General features: G+C 40.0%; 1 protein-coding gene across 2 annotated transcripts in view; it reads right to left on the bottom strand.

The window, feature by feature from the left end:
• The window catches only part of LOC126195001 (rab3 GTPase-activating protein non-catalytic subunit), a 190,180-nt gene that overhangs the window by 73,992 nt on the left and 97,093 nt on the right, over window positions 1–19,095 (bottom strand). For both annotated transcript variants that reach the window (XM_049933421.1, XM_049933422.1), the window contains exons 14-16: window positions 12,105–12,305; window positions 11,772–11,929; window positions 2,307–2,491 (exon numbers count right to left, since the gene is read on the bottom strand). In XM_049933421.1, the coding sequence (XP_049789378.1) occupies window positions 2,307–2,491; window positions 11,772–11,929; window positions 12,105–12,305 (544 nt within the window). The remainder of the gene's footprint in view (window positions 1–2,306; window positions 2,492–11,771; window positions 11,930–12,104; window positions 12,306–19,095) is intronic.

Genomic DNA, 19,095 nt, shown 5'->3' with positions numbered 1-19,095 from the left:
ACAGTTGCTTTCCCCCCACTGGTGACATCTTTCTATGAAGAAGGCACAGAACAGTTGCTTTCTCCATATGACAAGTCTCAACAGTGGTGGCAGCTATATAGAAAAATAGTTCAAGAAATGCTCTTTTCTGTAAAAATAAATTTTAGTCTGGAAAAAAAAAATTTAAGAGGTTTTTTTTTTTCTTTCTTTCAAAACTGCACTTATTTTCCAGACATGCTTCATGTATTACATCTAAGGTCAACAAATAGACCTGATCTCTTTGAGGATATCCACATCAAAACTGGTATCAGTGACCACGACGCAGTTGTGGCAACAATGATTACTGAAGTACAAAGGGCAATTAAAAAATGTAGGAAGATATATATGTTCAGTAAACTAGATAAAAAGGCAGTAGTGTCATGCCTCAATGAGGAACTTGGAGCTTTTAGGTCAGGAGCTTGTAGAGGAGCCATGTCTCAAGTTTAAAAGAATAACTGACCATGCACTGGATAAATATGTACCCAGGAGAACAGTTCATAATGAAGGGACCCTCCATGGCACACAGTCACTGTACAGAAACTTCTAAAGAAACAGACTGCTGCATAACAGATGTAAGACAAAGCTTAAGGCTATAGATAAAAGAGATGCTCAATGAAACACATTTGGCTGTCAAGTGAGGAATGCATTCTAGTCTACACTGCTGGAGATGGCGATCATGTGAGCGTGTGTGTGTGTATGTGTGTGTGTGTAAAGAATGCACATTCAAAACTTGAACTGTCATGTTCCAGTTCTTTTTTATGTGCCTCTCTGTTGCACAAGTAAATTTAATATTAAGCAACTTATGAGAATTTGTGCATCTAAAACAATTTTAGCAACAACTAATACAGCTGAAAAATAAGATGAACAAAATATATTTTTTCTCAGTGGAGAGAAAAACCACAGTACCAAATTTTGCTTTTATTGTAATGCAAATTTATTTTGTAGCACACATGAAAGATAAGGAAGTGTGCAAGTTGTCAGAGCCAGTGGCTGCTTCTTCTGGAGGAAGGACTGAAGGGACAGGAGAGGGGATGACAGAAAAGGATTAATGATAGTTAAGAAATGGGATGAGTTATGGAACACTTGTCCAGAATCCTGATCAGGAGAGACTTACCGGATGGGATGATAAGGGCAGACTGATTGTTGGGACCCGTATGGGACAAGATTTTAATATCTGAGTACTTAAAGGTGGAAAATAGGGTAATAGGTAAGACTTAAGTATCGGAGGGGGAAGGGAGAGGTGAGAGGGGGGCGGGGGGGAGACATTGTGAAAGAGTGCAAAAAAGTAACAGGATTATATACGATTGACAGTTACGGGGGTGGGGAAAAGTGATTAATTGGAAAAAAAGTGACAAAAATAAAAAATTAAAAAGGAGTGAAGGAGAGGAATAGGTACTGAAGGAAACGATGAGACTACAGAAATCAAATGAACTTAGTCAGATGGGTGACAGGAACCAAGTACATATTGTAAAACCAGTTCCTATCTGTGAAGTTTTGAGAAACTGTTATCAGCAATTACCTGAAATGAAACAGACACTGAGGTCACAATTGCCATGTTGTACAGTGTGCTCTGAAACAGGATATTGTGTACTGCCCGTACACACCCCATGCCTATGCCCATTCATCCTTATTGATAACCTGGCAGTGGTGACACCAGTACAGAAGGCAGAACAGTTTTTCCATACCATCTGGTACACAACATGTGTCATTTCCTAGGATGCTCTCCGTTTGATAGTTTTTGTTTTGCCAGTTATGTGGCTAGAGTAGTTGGTGGTAGGATGGTATATCAGACAAGTCTTATAGTCAGTCGAGCACAGGGGTAGGAGCCATATGGCAGGGAAATGGATGCAAAAGGAGTGTAAAGTCTGATCAGGATATTGCAGATTTGGAAGTGGGGCATTGCAAAGCTATTCCAGGTGGCTAGGTGAGTGGCCAAAATATCAAACAGAATGGATCTCATTTCAAGGCATGATTTTAGGAAGTCATAGCACTGTTGACACAGCTGATTAATACATTCCAGGCAGGGATAGTACTCAGTAACAACACAGTTGTTATTTATTTATTTATTTTTTTTTTTCCTGGAGGTAAGAGCAGTACACTTTCTGGATGCGATGGCCAAGGAAAACTACTTATGGACATATTCACAATGCTTCTATTCATTTACTTGTGGTAGTCATAGCACTAGAGTAAATAATTCAATTCTAGATGTTAACAGGACGTGAAATGAAGTTCTCAAACTATTCATTAGTCTATTTTTATAAATATCATTTTCAAATTTTCAAACATACCTAAGAACGGCATCAAGCAAAGCTACATCTTCAAGTTGTCCAATTAAGAGAGACCACTGACATATGTCTCGTGACACATTTTCCCATTCACTTGCAGAGCTCCGCATTTCATCATCTGGTGTCAGTGACATTTCTTCAGACACACTATTACTTGCAACAGCAGCATCTTTTGCAGAGTTCTTGTTCTTCAGCAGTCAACAGAAGATGAAAACAGATAATTTATAAAAACTATAAGACATATAAAACTAACGTAGGAGCTACATAAGACTAGTGTTTTATTTTTAATGAAAATTGTTGGTAACAAACAATAATCCTTTATGGGTGTTAATAATTTTACTCATGCTGCAGAATAAAAAGTGCTGTGTATTTTTGCACTCTCAAAACTAAACAATCAAATGCTGAAAATTGTTGTTAAATTGTATCTCATCTGAAAATTACACTTCTTGAGTTATTAAAATCTAACTTAAAATTTAAAGAGGATTTTTGTGTAAATATTTTAACAATGCTGACTGACAAACCTAAATCATTTGTGAGTGTCAAGAGTACTTTCAAACATAGCTTGAATAAAATAACTTTGGATGACCATGTGCTGATATCCACTATTGAGTTAGTTCTGAAAATACCTAATGAAAAGACAAAACAGCGAGCACACATCACATGAGAAAGAGCTGCGCCCAACACGCAGCTCACCATACAACTTGATTTGTTGAAATGTTAATCACAAAGTTATTTTAATTGGACTAAAACATTTCTGAAGCAGAAAATATTATTTATTGCCTGATGAAAGAGATCTTAACCTAATTTCAAACTCTTCTGCAGTGTTCACGTCTACTATTCAGAACAATATCCGTAAATATTTACAGAAATATAATAAAGCAAAGCCAACTAGCAATAGGTGACTAATATACTAGAATCAAGGTTTAGTCTCAAAAACATTCATTTTGTAGCAGTGACCCTGCAACACGGGGAACATCTGCCACTGTGGAACAGACATCCAATCTCAGTTATTATGTCTGTAACTTCTCTGTTGGCAAAAACACGGTACAGTAAAAGCCTGTTAATCCCATATCTGACAGTCCGGCACACTCAATAAATGGGCATCACTTTATACATACTGAATATTTCAGACACGTTCACTAGAATATGGTTAAGCTCGGCAGCAGTGGTCAACAATTTCGAATGGAGTAGTGCCCACAATTGCTTCAGTCATGTGTCAGACAGCATCTGTCAAGCACCAATTGTCTACAGCAATGAAAATGTGGTGTTTTATAGTGTTATCATGATTAGTGGTGTTCTATATTGCAAATACAGCAGTGCTGCATATTGCTGTGGGAATGTTTTTTCACTTGAATACTCTCAAAACAAAGTTGAAGTGAAATGTGAACATGTTACTTCAAACGTTTTCCTCACAGACTGTTGCAGTAAAAAACACAGAATGACAAAAACCTTTGGAGAAGCCCAAACTCGATCAGTTGGGTGAAATTTTTAACAACTGGTTCTGGATCAAAATGTCTGAAGGAAAACCTGTAACTGAACCTATGACTAAGGAAAAAGGTAAACATTCAGTTTCTGGGGTTATCAGAAACTGATTGTGTATTTTCTTACAGTTGGCTGTACCAATTCAAAACTTGTCATGGAATTTGGAAACTTGACATAGGTGGGGAGCTACTATTGGCAGACCAAAAGGCAGCTGAAAAATACAAAGAAACTTTTTGCAATTTGGTTAAACGCCATAACTTAACTGCTAGTCATGTCTACAATGCCAATGACACAAACCTACTTTGGCATTGCTTGCCTAGTTCAACATTGGCAGGTAAAGATGAAAAGTGCAAAGGGGGAGATCAGTTGGCACTGTATTGTGTTCAAATGCTTCAGGTGATCACATGTTGACTCCATATGTTACTGGCAGGTACAAAAAGCCAAAAGTTTTTTAATGCGCTTTAAATTTTCTTGTAATTTGTGCAGCTAATTTCAATGCAGGGATGATTTCAGAATTGTCCAAGGACTCGTCTTTCCATAATTTTGTACCTTCTGTGAGATCCTGTTTAAAAAACTTGGTTTGCCTGAACAAAGCAGGGTTATATAGTTGACAGATATCTGTACATTCCACTTTCCAGTGCCTGAACTGATCTCAGTGAATATATTAAAAAAGACAGTATATTTGGAACAGCTTTGGTGTGGAATAAAGTTAAGCCTGCTACTCTTTGGTGGGCTTGGTGGAAACTCTGGCCAAAAGCCTATGAAGAAGAAACAGACTCCACTATTCCAATCAAAAATGATGCTGTTGTAAAACTGTTAGATGTTGCTCAAAACAAAATACGAAATTCACCTTGAGATGAAGTTTTGGACTGGACAGATATGATGATAAAGAATACGTAGCTGAAGAAACATCAGTCAAACTGATAATACGAAGTGTAATTGGGCAACAACAAGAACTTCCAGCACCAGATATCAAATCTAATGAAGAAGGGGCTGGAAAAAAAAAACCCTCACCACCTCCACCTACCTGGAATTAAGCAGTTGCTACTACTGATACATTTATATGATCTGCTGAAAGCAGCAAATTGTCCAGTACTGAAGAACTTGTAAATTCGTGTACTACATGTAACAAGTTTTTGAAGGGAAAAAGTACATCAGGTCTTATTAAAAATGAATACAATACGGAAATACTGTATGTACTATAACATACATAAACTGTCCTTTACTACGAATAACATATGTGGTACTGAACTGTAGTATAATACTGTACTGTCCTGAACTTAACATAAAATCTTAAAATTAATTAACAGGATGCAATGAAGTTTCTACATTCGTTCTCTAAAATGTTGTTTTTTATATAGTATTGTACATTTTTATCAATTTAACAGAAGCAGAGAGATCATATGATAAAAGACCAAAGGCCGCTCGACCAATGCTTATCTTGTGTCCCACACACTGCAAACTCCAGGTAGGAATATCAACAATGCAGGAAAAGACTGATTGCTACTTACCATATAGAAGACACATTAAGTAGCGACAGGCACAATTAAAGGAGAGACGTGCACTGCCTGGCAGTGTGTGCATGGACTAGAATGCCAACAAGCACAGCATCAGGAAGCTGTGGGGCTAGGAGGTGAGGAAAAATGGGAAAAAGGAGAGGAGTGGGCAAAGATGGTTTGGGTGTGTTGGCAGAGGGTGGCAAATGACCAAGGCAGGAGATAAGAATGGGGAGGAGACGATAGGACACATGGGGTGGAAGCTGTTGGGTGGAAGGTGTGAGGACATTATGTAACTGTAGATAGAGGCCTGGATAGTTACGGAAGCGAAGAATCTGTTGTAAGGATAACTCCCATCTGTGCAGTTCAGAGAAGCTGGTGGTGGAGTGAAGGATCCAGATGGCTCAGGTAGTGAAGCAGACACAGAAATCAAATGTGTTATGTTCAGCTGCATGTTATGCCACACAGTGGTCTATTTTGCTTCTGGCCACAGTTTCGCAGTGTCCCTTCATTCTGATGGGCAGCTAGTGGGTAGTCATATCAATATAGAAAGCTATGCAATGATTGCAGCAGAGCTGGTAAATGACATGGCTGCTTTCACAGGTGGCCCAGCCTCAGATGGGGTAGGATAAACCTCTGACAGGACTGGAACAGGAAGTGCGTGGTGGGTGGATTGGGTAGGTATTGCAACTGGGTGTTCCACAGGGATATGATCCTTGTGGCTAGAGGTTGGGATTGGGAGTGGCATAGGGTTGGACTAGGATGTTGTGGAGGTTGGGTGGGTGACAGAACACCACTTTAGGAGGGATGGAAGTATCTCAGGTAGGATGTACCTCATTTCAGGGCATATAATTGGTAATCAAAGCCCTGACGAAGGATGTGGTTCAGTTGCTTCAGTCCAGGGCAGTACTGGGTGATGAAGGGGACACTGCTTTGTGGCTGGTTCTTGGGGGTGGTGGGAGGATTGGGATGTGAAGGGAAATGGCACGGGAGATGTCTGAGGGGATAGTGACTGTCTGTGAAGGCTTTGATGAGACACTCAGCATACTGAACAAGGGAGTTCTTGTCACTGCAGATACACTGTCCCCGCATGGCCAGGCTGTGTGGAAGGGATTTTTTGATGTGAAAGGGATGACAGCTGTCAAAATGCAGGTACTGTCGATTGTTGGTGGATTTAATGTGGACAGAAGTGTAAATGGCACCATCAGAGAGGAGAAGGTCAACATCTAGGAAGGTGGCACACGGTTCAGGAGGACCACGCGGAGCAGATGGGAGAGACGGTGTTGAGGTAGTGAAGCAACAAAGATAGGGTGTCTTGGATTTAAGTCCGATCATGAAGATATCTTTCATGAACCTGAACCAGACTAGAGGTTTGATGGCTTAAAAGGTCTCCTCTAGATGGCCCATAAAAAGGTTGGCATAGGAGGGTAGCAAGTGGATGCCCACGACTATGCTGCAGATTTCTTTACATGCTTTCCTTTCAAAGGAGAAGTAGTTGTGGATTAATATAAAGTTAGTAAGGTGTATGAGGAATGGGTAATGGGTTTGGAGTCTGAAGGACACTGGAAAAGATAGGGTTCAGTAGCATAAGCTTGAGGGATGTTGGTGCATAGGGAGGGGGCATCAACAGTGACGAGCTGGGATCCAGGAGATAAAGGGGTGGTGATGGTGGAGAGTCAGTGAAGGAAGTGATTGGTGTCTTTGATGTGGGTGGCTGGATTATAGGCAATGGCTTGGAGGTGTTGGTCAGTGAGAGCTGAAATTCTTTCAGTGGGGGCACAATAACCAGCCACAATGGAGCATCCAGGATTGTTGGGTTTGTGGATTTTGAAGAGGATGTAGAAGGTGGGTGTGCAGGGTGTCATAGGGGTGAGGAGGGAAATAGTTTCAGAGGAGAGGTTCTGGGAAGGGGTTAAGGCTCTAAGCAGGGGTTGGAGTTTGTGGTGCACTTCTGGGATGGAATCACTCTGGCAGAGTTTATAGGTGGAGGAGTCAGATCACTGGTGGAGGTAGTCTGCTAGGTAGTCACTATGATTCGTGGAACTTTTGTCTGCAAGTAGGATGATCAGATCAGGATCTGCAAGTAGGATTATCAGATCAGGATTTGTTTTGAGGTTGTGTATGGCTGTTCTTTTTCCTACTGAAATGTTGGTGTCCTCGAATGGTGAGGCTAAGTTGGAGGTAAGAAATTCCTGGAAGGTGGAAGGGTGAGGGTGAGAGGATCACAGTTGGATAGTGGGATGAGCTGGAAGAGGCATGGTTCAATGTTGGAATTAAGGTGGTTTTGGTTGGAGGGATTGGCGGCAAAGAAGTGCTTCCATTACAGGGATCAGGAGAAGGAGAGAAGGGTGCCAAGTGGATGCCCGTGACTATGCTGCAAATTTCTATAGATGCCTTCCCTTCAAAGGAGACATAGTTATGGATTAGGATAAAGTTAGTAAGGTGTATGAGGAATGGGTAATGGGTTTGGAGTCCATCATGGTTAAATTTGGGTGTACAGCTAAAGGTGAGGCCTTTGGATAGGGCTGAAATTTCTGTGGAGCTTAGGGTTTTGGTGGAAAGGTAAACAACAGTGTTACAGGAATGTTTTGGCACTGGATTTGATGGCAAGTCGGAAGGGCTTTTTGAAAAGGTCAGCTGGGCAAGGTTTAGCTGCTACAAGAGGTGGATGAGGAGGAACACTGTGGGTTCAATAGGGGTTGGATAGTGGTGCCCCAAGGTGGCTGTAGGATGTCAGCAGATTGGATGACTTATGGAGGTGGTGTCTGGGTTGCGCCTCCTGGTGCTGGGGAGCAAGGGATTCAGTTTCAGATATGTGATATATGGAGTAGGGATTGCACAGTAGTAGTAGGATCTTGTGGAGGGACCTGAGGTTGGTTCTGCGATGCCTGTGCCATGGAGATGTGTTTTTGCAGTACCAAGTTTGTGAGGGTCGGCGGAATTCCATGGTTTAGCAAGCATTTGAGAAACAGGATGTGGGATTGGGTTTTAGCCAGGGAATGGTATACTTTTTCGAACTGGTGCAGAAATATGGAGCAGGGGTCCACTATGACAGGAATAGTGTAAAGGAAATGGGAAAGATGCAGAAATAGGTAAAATAGTTGTTGATGGTTGGGAGAAAGAAGAAAAACATATTAACATCTAAGAGCATCAGCCTTGAAACCAGGAAAAGATTTTTGAAATCATATGTGTGGAGTGTGGCATGCTATGGGTGTGAAACATGGACTCTCGGGACAGAGGAACAGCAGAAGCTAAATTCTTTTGAAATGTGGTGCTATAGACGCATGCTCAAAATAAAATGGATCGACAAGGTCACAAACGAAGTGGTTCTGGAAAGAGCAGGTGAGAAGAGAAGCTTCTGGAGTTTCATTGTTAAAAGAAGAGTGCAATTTACAGGCCATCTATTAAGACATAAAGGACTCCTGAACACAATCATAGAGGGATATGTCGAGGGAAAAAGACCAAGAGGAAGACCACAACTGAGGTACATGGATCAAATCTTGAAAGATGTGGGATGTAACACCTATAAAGAAATGAAGAGAAAAGCTGAAAGACGCACAGAATTTGAGACAAGCTGCCATTGTAGCTGTTGCAAACCAATCCTTGGATTGACCACTACAGAAGAAGAAGGTTGGGAGAGGAGCTGGATAAGCAAAAAGATGTGTAAAAAATGCAAAAAGCCGCACAGAAACAGGCAAAGATTTGCAAAAATATGCACAGATAAGTAAAAATATGCACAAATGTGTTAAAAATGTACAGAAACATGAGATAAAAGGAACAATGAGGAATGGGAGTGTATGTGTGTTGCGATCTTAGCAATAATCCACATGGGTCACTCCTCCTATTCTGTTGAGGAGTTCATTCAAAAATTAAGCTGAGATTCTTGTTGTATTGTTGACTGCGTTTACTTAAACTTATGGATTGACTTTTTATGGTTTATAAACATTTTATTTTTATCTGTTATTATTGTTATGATGTAATTTCATGTACTGACTTGTTACATGACCTTGGAGATTTGCTCCTCAATTTGCTCCTACGGAACTTGACGTGTAACTAAATAAATACAATAAGCTAGAGAGAGAGAGAAAGAGAGAGAGAGAGAGAGAGAGAGAGAGGGGGAGGGGGGGGGGGAGGCAGGTTAGGTCGAGGATCAAAAGTTCGTGTGGCATGAAAATAGAACTATAGGAGAAAAGAATTTGGGGCATCAGGTCACGAAGTCTGCATAGTGCGCAGAAGTTAGTTGATACAGTGTGACTCAGAAGTAGATGTGGTTTGGAAGGTGGTGAATAAACACAGGAAAGAAGAGAAAGAACAGGCACTGAGATGCGTAATGTTACAGAGAAGAGTAACAAAGGAAAACATCACAGGGTTGTAGGATGGAAGATAAACTGTTCAGCAAAATCAAACAATGGAAATTCCAGGTAGGATTATCAACGAAGTAGGAAAATATAGATTACTATTTACCGTAAAGACAGGTACAATTAAAAGACACTTACATAAAGCTTTCAGAAACAGACTTCTCCAGCAAAAGAGAAATAAATGCCATTCATACACACAAGCAAGCACAGCTCATGCACACATGACTGCCAACCCCAGCATCTCAGGCCGGAATGCAATTATTATGTGGGATGCAAGCAGCCATCTGGAGGGGGCGGGGATGGGGAAGGGATGAGAGCGTTTGGGTGGGGAGAGAGATGAACACTGTCTGGTGGAGTGTGCAGGGACTAGAATGCAGCGTCAGGAGGTTAAGGGCAGGGAGGTGGGGGGAAAAGGAGAGGAGCGGAGAAAGATTGGCAGAGGGCAGCAAATAAACAGGATGAGGGACAAGAATGGGGAGAAGATGATACGACAGAGAGGGTGGAAACCGTTGTTGGGAACACTATGTTACCATAGATTGAGGCTGTGATAATGATGGGAGCACAGAATGTGTTGTAAGGATAACTGCCACCTGCACAGTTCAGAAAATCTGGTGGAGGAAGGAAGGAAGCAGTTCCTTCACCAACTCTCTACTATCCCCACCCCTTTTGCCTCATGGATCTCTACTCATCACTGCTGATGACACCTCCCTATACACCATCATACCTCATGCTCGTGGTCTTACTGTTATTGAACACCACCTTTCCCAAAGTCCTTCAGACTCCAAACCCACTACCTCATTTCTCATACATCTCAGTAATTTTATCCTAACCCGCAAATACTTCACCTTTGAAGTGAAGATATATCAACAAATCTGTGGTACAGACATGGGCACCCGCATGGGTCTGAGATGATGTAGGTGGTTGTTGTGTGCATGAGGTGTGCTTGCTTACGCATACAAATGATATGTGTGTCTCTTTTGCTGAAGACAGCTGTGGCTGAAAGCTTTATGTAAGTGTCTTTTAATTGTGCCTCTCTGAAACTTAATATGTCTTCTTTATGGTAACTAGCAATCTGTCTTTTCTTACATTGTTGATACTCTGCACACTATTTTTAGATGATGAAAATTCAGGATTTTTAATAGTCCAGCACCATCAAGGTCCCAAAGGAACTAGATTAGTGGGTTTCTAAGTACATGCCTCACTAGAAATTAGCTGTTGGTGAATTATAGCTGCAGATAAGGAAACCAGAACACTTCACAGTGATCTTCAATACAGCATTCTGCCACAGATGTTACCATCACAGCCACAGACACACTCAAACTCATGTAAGAATGATGTGACACTGGATTTTATTACATTACTAAGTCATTTGATGAGACTAGATTATTTTGTTAAATAACAGAGTTGCTATATCTTAGTATATCTTATTTAGATCATTTTTCATTCTCTCTCTCTGTTTTTTCTCTTTCTTCCTTTCAGACACTCTGTCTTGATTTACAGAGCTTCTTGTCACATCACCTCTTAATTCTAACTATAAGTGACATACTTGTTTCAATATCTGATAGGCCCTTCAACTATGTTCCATCCATTTTCCAACAGAACTACAGGGTATTAGTTTTTTGTTATGTTCAGGATTCATATGACTGTTAAACAATTTCAGCATGTTATTTTCGTCATTTATTGGATTAAATAGCAAAACACAATGAGATACAAATATATTTTGTACTGACTGAATTACTTCTGAATGCCCCATGGGAGAGTATCTTCTCTACTACACCTGCAAGACAAGATGAAAATGGATGTTCACAGGGCAATGAGATGTTAGATTACTTTTGGGCTGTTAAGGCAAGGTCATATATCTTGAAAATGGCACTCAATATGTGTTCCCAATTACACAAATACTGAAAATAAGAAAATGAAGGTGACATAACACTGAGAAACAATCTCAAAGCACACAATGAACAAAATGAAGCTAAAAAATATAAGGAAATGGCTTCCGATGATAATGTACAGCAAATGTTATTATTTCCTACAGTTCCATGACTCCTTTTTTCATCTGCAAACATTCTCTGAAAATTCTAAATAAAAAGAAAAATATCTATATATTACTAGCAAGAAAAAGGATTACTTACTCCTAGTTCCTTAATTTTTTCAAGTGAAATTGCAACAGCACGACAAATTATAGCACCTGTTAGTGCCATAAATGGATTTGTTGAGTCTGTCAGCACAGCCCGTACTTCTTGCCACCAGGGTGATACTTCATTGTATTCAGTACAAATATGATTCACATCTAAAAATAAATAAATAAATAAATAAATAAATAAAATAAAAAAATTAAGTCAAGTTTCAATCCATATTTCATTCATGCACATATTTTCCTAACACTTTCTACATTATACATACAATTATTTTGTCATTACATAACTGACAGTAAATAATGACATGTCTTTTGCAATTGCACCCACCTGTCAAAGAACATATTGCCTGCAAAAGATCCATAAATCTCAACATTTCTGCCTGGAGAGCAGCACCTTCTCGTTTCTGCAACCAGAATTGCAGTGCAAGTTGCATGAGGTTAAGTGGCTCTATTCCACTCGTAGCAGCAGCTGCCCGCCATGTGTCAACTGTTACATCACTGTACAAGCTGCCTTGATACACTAGGTTGCCTGCACAAACAAATGTCAATTTGCCAAGTTGGTTGTGTGTGTGTTTTTCATAATGAAATAAATTTAGTAAAAATAAAACAATAACGAGAAGAATATTTTGCTTGCTGAGACAGTGAAGATGGCTCCCAGCAGAAACACCAAAAAACATATGTACTTGGACGGACACACACACACACACACACACACACACACACACACACACACACACACACACACAGGACAATTGAAGATTATCAGCACGATAACCTATTTGATTCCTGTGCCAAATCATAAAGGAGTGTTATGTTTTAATGAGCCCTCCCCCCCTCTCCATACTTTTTCACTTGAACAATGAAATGAATAAAGATCTTGGTGAAGAGATCATCCTGGAATTCTTCTGAAGTAATTTACGTAAAGAATAAGAAATTAAATCATATTTTATCATACACGGATTTGAACACACTGATCCTTCTAACTAATAATATAGCCACATCGCAAGTTCCATGAAAAATATGAAGTCTTTTGATTCAGACTGGCATTCCACCCAGATTATCTCAATATATATCTGCACACTTTTAAATTTGTATTTTCAGTGGTGAAACATATTGTAATGTGTTCTCACTGAAATACTGGAACATTATGCTAAACAGGGACAGAGACTATTTCAATAACTTTCAATAAAATAATAAACTTCAATTAGTGTGATTTTTTTGCAGCATTACCAAAAAATCCACTGTACAAGAAAACAATCACTAGCTTCAGTCATTTGCTACAGAACACTACAGATAACAGGGTAAAAATTTCATCTTGTGTTTCAAATTAAGTGTTGAGTTTTTGGGTTGAACTAAGTTGTAAAACAAAATAGCCTCTAGTTGAAATCTATCTTTTCCTACATCGTTAATATTCCTACCTGGAGTTTCAACTGTTTGATTAACCTTATCATGGGTCACTTGGAGGGGGCTTTCCTGGGATCCATAAGCCTTCAGCCCCTGGTTCGGTTTAGATACATTGATGACATCTTTGCCAGACTGACCTGTTAAAATTCTAGAATCCCTAAATACCTTCTTCCAATTAAATTTCACATGGTTCTATTACGAATCGCATGCCACTTTCCTTGATGTTGATCTCGTCCTCACCAAATGCCAGCTACGCACTTCTATCCACATTAAACCTACTAACAAACAACAGTACTTATTTTTTGACAGTTTCCGCCCTTTCCACAGCTTCGGCATTCAAGGCAAATGTATTTGTTTCGGATGCAGACTTTTTACAGCAATACACCCCACTCTCACCTCATCCTTCACTGGATGTACTTACCCAACAGCCTATTTCAAAAGCAGATTACCCAGGCCATCACATCCAATTCCCGGTACTGCTGATCCCTCCAAAAAACACCTTCGGAGCACACCACTCGTCACTCAGTACTGTCCTGGTCTTGAAGGTATTAATCATCTACTTCGACAAGGCCGTGACTTCCTAAAATCGTGGCCTGCAATGAGATCCATTCTGTCTGAGATTTTACCCAACACAGCTAGAACAGCTTTTCGTCACCCTCCAATCTCCACAATATCCTCATAAGACCCTACACTCCTTCTGCACCCATCTCCCTACCATATGGCTCCTATCGCTGTGTCTATTCCCACTGCAAGACTTGCCTTATGCACTCTCCTACCACCAGTCCTGTAACTGGCGAGCTACCTTTGAAATGACATCATATACCAGCTGCTGTGTAAACACTGTTCGGCCTTTTGCGTTATCGTGACTACCACCAAGTTATCAGTCATGATGAATGGGCACAAGCAGAAGGTGTACACTGGCAACACACAATATCCTGTTGCACAGCATGCTCTACAGCATGACAGTCATGATCTCGCTGCCTGTTTCACCACACGCACCATCTGGATTCTTCCACCAGACACCAGTTTCTCAGAACCCTTCAGGTGGGAACTAGCACTACAATGTGTCCTTAATTTTCACCACTGACATGGCCTTAATCTGCGTTAATTTCTTTTGTTTCAGCATTTCTTCACAGTAACTAGTCATTTCTTCACTCTGTTTTAGTTTTATACATTTTTCATTTTCTGACCTGTCTATTTTTCACTACCCCCCTCCCACCCCTGTTACATAAACTGCACTTAACTTTCCACTCTTATAACTTGTTCACAATGTTTTAGTAGTAATTTCTGTCTTGCATATTACCCTGTCTTCCACCTTTAAGCTCTCAGATTTTCAAATCTCATCTGATGGAGTCCCCAACAGTCAGTCTTCCACTGACCTGCAGTTCTGGGTGACTTCTCCAAAGTCTACTCCTTTTTGTAAACCTCTCCAGTCCTTTCCCTTCGCCCCTCTTCTTTCCGCTCCACCCTTCTGCCGGAAGAAGGAGCCACTGGCTCCAAAAGCTTAAATAGGTATAACCTCATTTTATGTGTGTGTTTTCTTTCAATTATGAAGAGTTATTTATAGAAACTACTATGTTATGTGTTCTTCATTCCCATCAAGTTAAGTTACTTATGAGGGTTGTACCAAAAGGATGGGTCCCAATGAGCTGCACCCTCGAGGGAAGGTGCTAGGCTAAATCCAACAACAGTGCATACTGCGCAGTGGTTCCCCCACTCTCACACCTGCCCGTCCGTGCTTGGCAGCTGTCAGAGATGAAAGTGTTGATCACCGTTCCCACCAAATGCGTGGTTCGAGCAATAAACCAGTTTCTACATGCAAGAAAGTTACCACAAGTGGAGATTCATCAGCAACTGACAGAGGTTTATCGTAAAGAGTGCATGTCCGTTCAGCATGTCCGCAAATGTGCTGAGGCTCGCATGGAAATTCACAATGAAGAACGGAGTGGAAGACCACTGGTTTCGGATGCGACTGTCAAACGCTGGGTTATCGCAAGGTGTGTGCTGCCTGGGTCCCCCGGATGGTGACTGACAGACACAAGGAGCAACGCCTTGACTGTTTCTGCAACAATGTGAGGGGGGAGGCAACAAGGAGAAGTGTTGACTCTTATCATCATGGGAGCTAAAATGTGGGTGTTTCATTACACCCCGAAAACAAAACAACAATCTCGTCAGTGGCCTCACTCCAGTTCACCACCACCAAAGAAAAAGCAGTCGGCAGGAAAGCGAAAGGTTATGGCAATTGTGTTTCGGGATCAGAAGGGGGTACTCCTAATATATTTCATGCAACCTGGAACGACAATAAACACAGACAGATATTGTGAAACGTTGACCAAACTCTGGTGAGCAATCAAAAATTGCCGGAGAGGACGACTGATGGAGGGAGTAGTGTTTCTTCATTACACAGCTCAAGTCCACGTCGCTTGTCAAACACAGGAGCTTTTGAAGAAATTTGGGTGGACTGTTACGCCTCATCCCCCGTACAGCCTGGACTTAGCCCCCCAGTGATTATCAGCTCTACCCCCAGCTAAAGGAACACTTAGGTGGAAAACGCTTCAAGAACGATCATGAAGTCTGAGCAGAAGTCATGCACTTCCTCAACGGGTTGGTGGGAGGCTTCTTCGACTTAGAAATACAAAAGCTGGAGTCCATCTCCAAAAGTGTGTAAAAAAAAAAAAGCTTTTCAACAATGTAAAAATTATTAACAATAAACAATGTTTTCTATTTGTAAAAAATATGGGAACCTTACTTTTGGTACAATCCTCGTATTTATCTTTAATTTTGTATTCATGATCACTTTCTTCTAAAATCCTGTAAATACAGAGTCTGAACAATAGTTCAACAATATGATTTTCAAGTTATTCATTTATTAAAAATTAGTTTTCACTGAAGCTTATCACAACAAGCCATATCAGTTCTATTACCAGTGTTTTACATTTCAGTTAGAACAGGATATTATTGTTATATTGTAGTGTTTAATTTCCATGTAAATTCTAGAATCACTCGGCCTTCCACCGTCTCAAACACGATATTTTAGATGTGAATGGGAGAAAGGAACCCTATCTACTGCGCATCACCTGTCTGTGTGCACAGGTGTGAAATCAGTCGTGAGCAAAAGGTCAAGGCGGCTGTTGAATGACACCCACAAGTACTTGTCGGGCGATCCATGGAAGGCGTAGCGAAAGCACACAGAAGAACCAACGAACTTATGTGTTATTCTGTGCTGTTTGTAACTGTGACTATAGTAAGTGACAAAAGAACAAATGAGATTCCGAATTGTGGAAAACTCTTATCTTGGGCTTGCTGGAGGCAAGACATATTTTACGATATGTTTGTAGTACAAACATGGTTGTTAAACCAACTCTTTTCTAAATTGACTTAAATCTGTTTCTAATGTGAGACGTTACGAGTTACTCACGAGAAGTTAAATGTTTATGTGCGAAGTGTAAATTTTGTTCTTATGAAGCTCAAATAGACCAATAGTTATTGAAAAGTATTCATTGAGTGCTGAATTACTTCACAATTGGTGAGAGATTCTTTAAGGTTCCTGTAGCTAGCATCATTCTTCAGAGAAGAAGTTTGTAGAGATTCCAGAAGCCAGCTATCCAGAGAAGATTGGCTGTATACACCAGGTAAGTCGACTCTTATAAGAGAAGTGGGAAGTTTGCACACACATTTCACACACTCTTAGTTATCAAAAACGTTAGAACGTTGCGAACGGTGTGAAAAGATCAAAGAAAACAGGAATTTTGAGACGAAAAAGCTATCCAGTGTTACCATAGCAACCGAGCATAACAAGACAAGAGAACCACTAAGAGAAACTGGATTATGTCGGAGCATCCACGGGAGGAAATTTGTAAAAGCAAATAAGGGAGAAGACGTAAGAAAGTCACAACGTGAAAAACCAGAGAGAAGAGTTCAACGTATTAGACTAAGAAGAGATACGCCTAGAATGATATGACTAAGATCTGGTGTGGGGAGTATACAGCTTTCACACATATCGCGGGGACGCAGACATGGAAACCAGCCTACATCCGACACCACCGACACCAGCTCCTGTTCACTGGCGCTGACCTATCGTCACATCCGCTCACCTACACTGTGAGAATTCTGTGCCACGTGAGTGTGAAACAGAACTTTAATACTTTATCAAGAAGTGATATAAACTATTTCATGAACTTTATTAATGTAGTTATTATACTTAAAATTAAATTTTAAATGGTTCCAAGGTCTAAAGCTTGTAAAATCATGGATCACGCTCAGCAAATTGGAGAGATGTCAGAACCAGCCATGGCTATGAGAATTACTAAAGAAGGGCCTGCCTGTCAGAGTTAGTAAATCCAATCAAAACTCAAAATGCTGCTCTAAGTAAAGAACTATATTCAACTCTAAGTAAAGAACTATGCTTAGTACATTCTAGTTTAAATGCTCAGAATGAAACTTTAGGATTGTTAAATGCCAAAGTTGACTCTCAGAGCAAAGAATTTGGTAATCTATGTGAAGGAGTGGATGCTTTAAAGATTGAATTTGACACCTGGAATAATAAAGTAGAGAATCTGAAATTAGATTTAAAGAAAGAATTAACCAATTCATTGGACATTCATGTAAATCAACTGTTCATTGACTTTAGTTAGAAAGAAACAGAATGATCAATTACAAGGTTTAGCAAAAAGGTTGGAATTTGATACTGAGGAAAAATGTAATACTGTAGAATAAGAAATCAATGAAAAGTTAGGATCATTTGAAAATGTATGCAATGTTAATTTTGATGCTGTAAAGCAGGGATTGAATACTTTAAAAGTGTTGAAAAGCAAGATAAGTTAATGCCAATAATCCAATCGCAAATTACAGGCATTAATACATGAGTAGATAATGTAGACAGAAATTTCAGAGAGAAACTAGCAAACTCAGACATCATAAATATAAGTAGTTTGGAAGACCAAGCCGAAGAAATTATAGAAAGAAAAGTTACCGAGACAATAACATCCGGGAATGTGTTGCCTATGGCTTCTTCCGAACTTACTGATACCAGGAAGGGCATAGACAAATTCTGGAGAGAATTCAAACTTATCCAGGAACAAGTAGAAAAATGGGTAACTTCACATAATGTAGTATTAACTAATGAAGTAATGACTGATCTACAATGGGGGGCTAATTCAGGACTATCTAGACAATTTGCTAAATTTAAGCCAGACGAGAATGTACATCCGACCCATTCATTGAAAAGATTCAATCAAGCTTTGCCCAAGAATTGGGAAGATTCTAAAAAGATCGCATATGCTGTGACGTACCTACTAGGAGAGGCCTCCAAATGGGGAACAGTAAATATTGAGAATTTTTCCTCTTGGGAAGACTTTCGAAAGAGATTTAAAGAGAATTACTGGTTTGCCAGTGCACAAGAAAAGTTAATATCAGACCCAGGCAGAGTCATATACCCCCAGGGACGTTAACATTCTGGGTTAACGGGCGGAGTGACGGCTGTCAGATCCCGAGTTGTTTTCGGTGTTTCTTCCAAAAAAAGTTTTCCTGCACCAAATTTCTTTAAAATATTAAACTGTTCTGTCATTTATTCCTAAAATCGTAAACTATCCTGTAATCTTATATCTTAGAAAACCGGATGACAGTCGAATAAAAAACAATCCTAGAGAAACACAGGTAAAAAGTGATATTTAGATAAAGTGAACTGAATGGAATATTATGTTTGTAGAAAATATAATATTGTGTGACTAGGTAAAAAACTGTGATAATGTAGTATATAGATTTTCTACTTTGTACAGAATATTTTATACCTTTTATGTGATGTGATGTAGATGGGATGGTTTGTATAAGTTTTGAAAGGGGTGGGTATTGTGGATACAAGGATGATTTACAAGTACACACTAATCATGACTAACACGAAACGCACATCACACCTT

This window comes from Schistocerca nitens, chromosome 7, assembly GCF_023898315.1.
Source record: "Schistocerca nitens isolate TAMUIC-IGC-003100 chromosome 7, iqSchNite1.1, whole genome shotgun sequence".
NCBI lineage: Eukaryota > Metazoa > Arthropoda > Insecta > Orthoptera > Acrididae > Schistocerca > Schistocerca nitens.
This window is presented reverse-complemented; position numbering and strand designations above follow the sequence as displayed.